The 8,633-nt window shown below is 41.6% G+C and overlaps 1 protein-coding gene across 1 annotated transcript in view; it reads right to left on the reverse strand.

Moving 5' to 3' along the window:
* Window positions 1-6,288, reverse strand: part of LOC120019865 (eukaryotic translation initiation factor 4 gamma 1-like) — a 59,860-nt gene extending 53,572 nt beyond the window's left edge. The window contains exons 1-2 of the mRNA XM_038963279.1: window positions 6,201-6,288; window positions 2,752-2,870 (exon numbers count right to left, since the gene is read on the reverse strand). Coding sequence (XP_038819207.1) covers window positions 2,752-2,870; window positions 6,201-6,234 — 153 coding nt within the window. The 5' untranslated portion in view covers window positions 6,235-6,288. The remainder of the gene's footprint in view (window positions 1-2,751; window positions 2,871-6,200) is intronic.
* Between the last annotated feature and the right edge of the window lie 2,345 nt (window positions 6,289-8,633).

Genomic DNA, 8,633 nt, shown 5'->3' on the forward strand with positions numbered 1-8,633 from the left:
CGACCAAATGGGGACTGAAACTGGCTAAGAGGGTAGGGATAATATGTGGTTAGCCTATATGAGGTATACAACCAAAGGACTTAACAGAAAAGACTGTGTGATCTGTGGACATGCTAGACTTGTTCTGGCTACTCACCCATTTGCCCTAAGCAGTGGGTAAGGTTGGATGTGCATATTGGAGGGTTTTTACCATAACAAGCCAAATTCAACCCTGTGTAAAGCTCTGAGTCTTGTGTTCCCAGAAGTCCCTCCCCAGAAGGCACCGTGGGGGGTTAAAGCATATGGGGGAAATTACAGCTGTATCACTGGTACAGGTAGGGGTATAGACTATGGGAGGCTCCCTACTGCTGACTGCATCACTAATGTCACTATTAATGCCACCTGGCCCGTTGAAGGGCTGAACCAAACGAGAGGTGTTGCTGATGTATGGTGGACCTGCCAGGCAGTAGACGCCTATTTTGAAAGGAGACTAGCAGGGCACATGTGCTTTGGCCAGTCTGATAACACCATTGACTATCATTGAGGTTACAGCTAACCAACTCCTGGGAGCTGCACATGACACAGAGGCTCGGGACCAACCCAGGAGACGGCAGAAACGTGACGCTCCTTGGTCCGAGGGTACAGATAACATCCACACCAACCTTTTGGGGGTCCCAATAGGGGTCCCCCACGAATTCCAGGCATTAAACAGGAATGATGGCCTGTGGCATTTGTTGCCCATTATTGGCCCAGCTATTGTGGATGCTAAGCAAACAGCCTGGATCAATTATATCTACTATAATCAACAACGATTTGTTAACTACACCCACACCGTACTTACGGGGATGGCTGAACAATTGGATGCCACCTCTCGAACCGCTAGACAAAATAGGCTAGCACTAGACATGATTCTGGCCAACCAGGGAGGTGTTTATAAAATGTTTGGGGAACAATGTTGTACATTTATCCCTAACAATACCAGTCCGGATGGGAACATTTCCAAAGCTCTGGGCGGGTTGGAGAGGTTATCTGTGGAGATGAGGGGTTTTGCAGGTGTGGAGGAGGGGGGACTGTTCTCCTGGCTGGGTGGCTGGTTTGGTGAGTACACTGCATTGATGGTTACTGGATTTCTGACCCTAATAGTTGTATTTCTTATATTAATGTGCTGTGCTGCATGTATTATCCCCTGTTTGAGGAAATCTTTTACAGATGTTGCGCACGCTGCAGTTATGATGCCACTGCTTGCTCACGGGGGGGATGCTGAGACTGCCTTGACAGAGGATGATCCATGGTTTGCTATAAAATAATAAAAATTACTTATTTTTAGTTTAATTCATTGCTTTTTGTTTCACAATATATCCTTGTAATCTTTTACCCGGTATGTTGTCCTACCTTGTGTCAAGGTTTACATTTCCTGGGTGGGTGGTAGCCAAACTAGTACCTGTTAGGTGTAGCAGAGTGGACTAGATGGTTTTTATCCTTTATACAATAAAGGTGTGTTTCTTTTAATCTTTGTATTCTGAGTGTGACACCCTAAAAGGGTGTCAAAAGGAGGAGTCGAAATGCAACTTAGCTTATATCATTTGTTGATTAAAAAAAGACATAATAATAAAATTAATTAATTAATAATAAACTTTTTACTATTTTCATGAAATACTATTAACATATTACTATACTGTGACCACTGAAGTAAAGGATAATGAGTGACACCCTAGGGGTGTCAAAAGGGGGACTCCTAAAAATCCCTATGTTATCTAATATGTTACTATGGTACTGAGAACGTGTTCTGAATGGTCATTAAAGGTTTAAAGTTCCTGGGTTCATCAACAACCTGGTATGTATGTATGTATCGATCATTGAACTTGATGGTTTCTGTTTTAATTTACACCCATGAGGGTGTAAAAAGAGGGAATTGTTAGGATTTGTGTTTATTGCACTATAACCCAATGCTATATCACATGTGATATAATATTAGCAACTGTTAGCCTGGGTGTCTGTGTGTGTGTGTGCTGAAAGTAACATTGTGCCCCAGATAGTGTGCGGAGAAGCTGTGGTTAACCTTGAGCGAGAACAGTATGCTATCTATGCAGGTGCAAATAGCTCAAACAATATTACAGAACTGTCTGGCCCCAGTCTCTAGGGTGTGGGAGCGTAGTCTACACAGCAACAGCGCCGGACACCAAGGAGCGCCAAGAGGCTGGGACCAGTCTGAGCGCCGGCGATAGGCTGAGCAAAGTTTAAACCACGCTCAGCCTCTACTGTGATAGGCCAACAGACGGGTTGGAACTACGTCTGTCACAGTATAAGAACAGCTGTTTACTTACATCCTGCCAGTTCTCTGTTCTGCCCTGCGAGGTGATACAGAGAACCCGTATATACGAAAATTGCATTTACCATTTATCGCTTGAGTTTAATAAAAATACTTAAAGTATATTCGGTGACTCTGAATCACATTTTGTCCTGATACCAGATTTGAATTGACGCAAATCCCTTATAGTATTCACTAAGAACCAAATGGAACCAAACTGACGCAAACTAGATGAAACGGGGAGGGACCTATCGGAATTTGTCCAATAGAAACTCAGGGTTTTTTTGCAAAATGTTTTCCATTTGGAGTGAACATTTTCTGTTGCAAAACATTTAGCAAAAGTCTTCGTCTAATGAATAAAACCCATGTAGAATCTCCCGGTTTCAAAACATTCTCATGTTTTTTCCCTAATGAACACTACTCTGATCTGTCAGAGCGAGCTGGGTCTTGTCATTGGCTCTCACCTGTGTCAGGCCAGGGGAGGGGGAGGGGTGTGGGACAGAGGTGGGTCCCGTTATAGGCTGCGGTGGTTTGTTCATTTCACGTGGTTCTGCATCAGGGTGGCGCTGACTTGCCAGCCGAACTGAGGAAGAGGAAGAGTTAGTTACCAAAATGAGCAAAAAAATATGTAAATCAATTTTAAAAATCCTCCAAGACATTTCTAATCTCCATATTGATACTGGGTCAGCTGGACTAGGCTAGGCACACTAGATGTATAATAATCACCTGGACACCATGCCCAGTGAGCGAAAGAGCAGAAAGATCAGAAAGCCAACTGGGGAAATCCCCGTATCAACCGCCTAAGAAGTTAACTTGCGGCTGCCCTCACGAAGCTACAGTACCCAATGACATATTCATGAGAAACCCTGTGTTTGTCTGCTGTAGTAGGTCATAGCAGTAAGGCTTAGTGCCAAATAACCCGACACTGGTCACAAGTTGGTATTACAAAGTAGGAAACGTTACGGTAGATAGGTTAGACCTTGTGTTAGGACACCATTTCATGGGCTTCCAGAAGTTGAGTCTAAATATGCCATTCCAGTGACACAATGTTGTTGTGCCGAGTTCCAAATACCCATAAACCGCTATTTAGACCTTAAACAAAAAGACACCAACTCACTCCTGAGGGTGCATTGGGTTAATGCAGTCCTTCTCAAATATGTGACCCCGGGGAACATGCTTTTTTTTGCCGCAGGGAGCAGGGTTTTTTTGCACCGAACAAGAGCACACAGCACAGAGCAGGAGATATGAAGTGCAGATAACAAACCCTTAAGAGACACCATGGAAAAATATTTAACAGGGATGAAAAGAAAGGCGGAGAGAGACGGAGATAATGAGACAAACGTAAGTCTCACGAAAGCTAAGACGAGGAAATATGACGACGCGTATGTAGCGCTTGGCTTGACTGTGACTACGGTGGGAGAGGAGAAAAGACCTGTATGTTTACTGTGTCTAAAACTGTTGGCAGCGGACAGCATGAAGCCAAATAAATGAAGGCGTCACTTAAAGACATTACACCCCAATCACGCTGATAAGCCGCTTGAGTTTTTTCAGCGAAAACGTGCCGAATATTGCCAACAATCGTCCCGCTTTGCAAAACGTTCTCATTGTAGCCATTAATCGACTTCCTCATTATGATTTTAAAAAATCAGCACAAATTGTTTTATTCATTTTTGTTTTATAAGTTAAAGTGTTTCATATATTGTGCTCCTGAGTTAATGTTGCTGATCAATTTGAATTTATTATTATTTATTGATTATATTTTATTTTATTTTTCTGTATCTAATGGTCAAAAAATGTTTACAGTTTAAATAAGGCTTGAATTTTATTTATTTTTTCAGGCAAAGTGATGCACTTTAAGTCTTTTCTGTTACAGACTAAAAAACAATGTTAATAAAGTTATTCTTTGTTGTAAGTTGATCTATATTTCTTTCTTTTTTTGTTTTCTTTAATGTTAATAAGGATACAATGTTATGCAGAGGTGTACCTATAACACTTTTATAGACAAATTATACTATTTACAGTAGCGGCGGAGAGTTGGGGGGGCGCGAAATGTTTACTTCTTCCTAGGGGGGGCGTAACAGCAAATAATTGAGAAGCACTGGGTTAATGGGAGTTACCACATCACTACAGGGGCAGTTCCACTATGCTATACACTCCAGTCACAACAGACGCATATAGTTAAGCCATTGGCAGAACCATCTATTGATCCTCCTGGCAGATGGTGCCAATAAAAAACATGTCACACCATGACTATCATCATCTCAAGGGAATAGCTAACACTTCCTTTCAGAATGAAAGACACTATTTGGGGGGACTGAGATTGTGATGGGGAGCTGAATTTGACATGACACACGTCTGCGAATTAGAAATTGCGAAACAAATTAACTGCTCCTGGGTTGTGGAATTCAAATCTCTTATATGCATCCATTCCATGCATCATTAGGGATTAGGTTCACGCCAGCCTGAGCTGGTACATCTCACTCACTGTTTTAACTTATGCTCAATTGAGCTAACTAGTTATTTAGTATGAAATCCTTTCAGGTCAAAGTTCACTTGCCAGTAGCCTCCATTTGCTTTTAACAGATTGTCTCTATTGTGGATATGTGTTGGTTACAACGGTCAGATTCCTCAGAGATGTACACATAACATCAGATGACAACTAACAATTTAAATAACATTTATAATTTTACTGGGGAAGCAATATACTCCACTTTCACATTTGAGGAATGTGGATTGTAGACAAACATGGAATCAGGGTACATGCATATTGCGGCCTTTAAGATGTTTATGCAATTTCCCGACAGTGTTTTTGACATGCCATTAATTCAAGCATGAAAAGATGTAGTGTCAAACTGATAGCACATGGTCTAAAGAGGACATCTCACATTAGGAAGACGTGTCATATGGCTAGCTAGCTAGCAAAGCAGCCGGTGTTAGCCACTATAGTTAGCTTCCATATGTTATTCCATCTATAGCTAGCCCACTCTGTTTTTGGCGCTAAATAAAACGAAAGACCATTAAATAAACGTATGATAACTAACATGATACGTTGTCTGGGTAGATTAGGTATAACATTAGTTACTGGTAGATCAAATTGCAAGCAAGGCCTTCTAGCGTGCTAACAATGCCGGGGAGGATCACTGATGGTGAATTTCACACACCGCTAGCTAGCTAGCCTGTAGTAGCCTACGTGTCTCATAGTAATGAGTGAGTGAACTTGACTAGCTGCAGTAAATTAGTTCGCTAACTTAAGTCCACCTGAAATTCTGCAGTGACATGTCTACACATATATACATTGTGGATTGTAATATTAAATATCACTTTATTTCTACCCAAATGAAATAGTTAGACTTTCAATCACATGTTAATTTCCAAGCTAGTCTTCCAAGGAGTATTCATTCTAGGCCCGACTAAGCCACACATTGAAAGCCCAGCATGACAATTGCTTTGGCTACAGATTTATGGGCAGGTTAACCAAAGTTAACTAGCAATTTTAAAGCAGTGTGATAAAAATAAACTTAGTTACGAGTAAATTGCCAGATTGGCATCTTGAAGTAAACCGTGAATCTAGACAATTTGTTTCGATGGGAACTGTCAAATTGATGAAAGATTTGCAAAATCTCATTAAGTTACCTTGCTAACATTCTAGACTAGCGTTAGCTCGCTAGATAATTTAACAACAATAAGTTCACCAACTTAAAACACAGACCTGAGCTGGCTAGCTAACTAACTTAAATAATGAAATGCTCGAGAGTAGTTCCAACCCAATTTCATGCAAAGGTTAACTGACTAACAAGGCTCGTGTTGACGAGCACAGAGAAACAGTTAAAGCCAATACTATATCTAGCCGCTAACATTAGCTAGCTAGTTATTCTTCTGAAAGATAGCAAACTATTTAGCCAAGTTAGCAAACCTTGTAAAATGGACTGACAGAACAGGGCCTTCATCCGTGCGTTAGTCTTTCACAGCGTAATAGCAGGTATCCAACTTTAGCACAATATTCTTACCGGGTATGAAGTGTCTGAGGGATCGGAGGGAAGACTTGAATAAACAATGGGAAAAAGACAGTATTTTACAACCTATTGTCCATTACTTAAAATTGTAGCTAATGTAGTTTCTTGTCCTCTCCTCCAAATGGAAAGTGTGCCTTTATTGACTTAGCAGCTAGCTAGGTGAGTGCTGTTACTTCGTCTTTAAATTCCCAGAACGTGCAAAATTGACAGGGCACAACATGTATTAATATCGCACTTGAAGGTTACTATTGACAACTCCAATGCCTCCTAAAAAAGCCTCTGGACCGGAGGTCCATGATCAAGGCGCCGATGGTAACGGATTGCCGGTAAAATACAATATACTGGGGGTTTCGTTCGGTTTACAGCGAGGCCATGGTGCAATGCATTATCGTCCGCTGGAGCCGGCAGGACTGTGCCCGGGTACGCATGGGTACTTCCGGGAAAATTATTATTTGATGCTGCCTCCTCCATCACGTGACAGTGGAAACTAAAATCCAAATTTTGCACTTTTAAACACAAACTTCATATTAATGTTTTATACATTATTTTATTGGACTTAATCTGTGTGAAAAAATAATTATTTTTTAAATAACTACCCCTTCCTCTGTCCCCCATAAGTACAACCTCCGCTGCTGTCTCAGCCACTGCTTGTCACCAAGGGACTACCCCAAGGCTCGATCCTAGGCCCCACGCTCTTCTCAACTTACATCAAAAACATAGCTCAGGCAGTAGGACGCTCTCTCATCCATTTATATGCAGATGATACAGTCTTATACTCAGCTGGCCACTCACCGGATTTTCTTGTTAAATGCTCTACAACAAAGCTTTCTTTGTGTCCAAAAAGCTTTCTCTACTCTTAACCTTGTTCTGAACACCTCCAAAACAAAGGTAATGTGGTTTGGTAAGAAGAATGCCCCTCTTCCCACAGGTGTTATTACTACCTTTGAGGGTTTAGAGCTTGAGGTAGTCACCTCATACAAGTACTTGGGAGTATGGCTAGACGGTGCACTGTCCTTCTCTCAGCACATATCAAAGCTGCAGGCTAAAGTTAAGTCTAGACTTGGTTTCCTCTATCATAATAGCTCCTCTTTCACCCCAGCTGCCAAACTAACCCTGATTCAGATGACCATCCTACCCATGCTAGATTACGGAGACATCATTTATAGATTGGTAGGTAAGGGTGCTCTCGAGCGGCTAGATGTTATTTACCATTCAGCCATCAGATTTGACACCAACGTTCCTTATAAGGACACATCACTGAACTCTAAACTCCTCTGTAAACTAGTAATCTCTGTATACCCGTCGCAAGACCCACTGGTTGATGCTTATTTATAAAACCCTCTTAGGCCTCACTCCCCCCTATCTGAGATATCTACTGCAGCCCTCATCCTCCACATACAACACCCGTTCTGCCAGTCACATTCTGTTTAAAGTCCCTAAAGCACACACATCCCTGTGTCGCTCCTCTTTTCAGTTCACTGTAGCTAGCGACTGGAACAAGCTGCAACAAACACTCAAGCTGGACAGTTTTATCTCAATCGCTTCATTCAAAGACTCAATCAAGGACACTTTTACTGACAGTTGTGGCTGCTTTGCGTGATGTATTGTTGTCTCTACCTTCTTGCTCTTTGTGCTGTTGTCTTTGCCCAATAATGTTTGTACCATGTTTTGTGCTGCTACCATGTTGTGTTGCTACCATGTTGTTGTTATGTTGTGTTGATACCATGCTGTGTTGTCATGTGTTGCTGCCTTGCTATGTTGTTGTATTAGGTCTCTCTTTATATAGTGTTGTGTTGTTTCTCTTGTCGTGATGTGTGTTTTGTCCTATATTTTTTAAATGTTTTGTTCATTTTTACAAAACACACTCTCAACTGAATTCAGTTTAATCTACAATTACTGCTTAGGTTGCTTGAACTTTGAGGGGTTGGGTGAGGGAGTGTGTGTTTGCCACAAAGGTAAGTTCCACTACTCGTTCTGCTGGCAGAAATGGAAAGTGCATGCCTTCTCCAAATCTGAGGGGGGAATGGGAGAACAGGTTTTAGCTTCAGATGCAGATATGTCCTTTATACATGTCAATAACTCATCTGCCACCGCCAGACTATGTGAACATTTGAGGCCCGCAACAGACCCTAACAAAAATATAGAAAATGCGTTACACAGTCAAAGATGGCGGATTGACTTTTTAACAGGCTTTCAGATAGGCCTATGTTTCTGCTTATAATTTCTGACCTTTTGGTAGGGTATTTGTTAGTCAACTTGTCTATGATTAGATACATGCAGATTATCTTCTGTCATTTTCTCCTGACTGGCGCAGCGGTATAAGGCACTGCATC

The sequence above is a fragment of the Salvelinus namaycush genome, chromosome 25, assembly GCF_016432855.1.
Source record: "Salvelinus namaycush isolate Seneca chromosome 25, SaNama_1.0, whole genome shotgun sequence".
NCBI classification, from domain to species: Eukaryota; Metazoa; Chordata; class Actinopteri; order Salmoniformes; family Salmonidae; genus Salvelinus; species Salvelinus namaycush.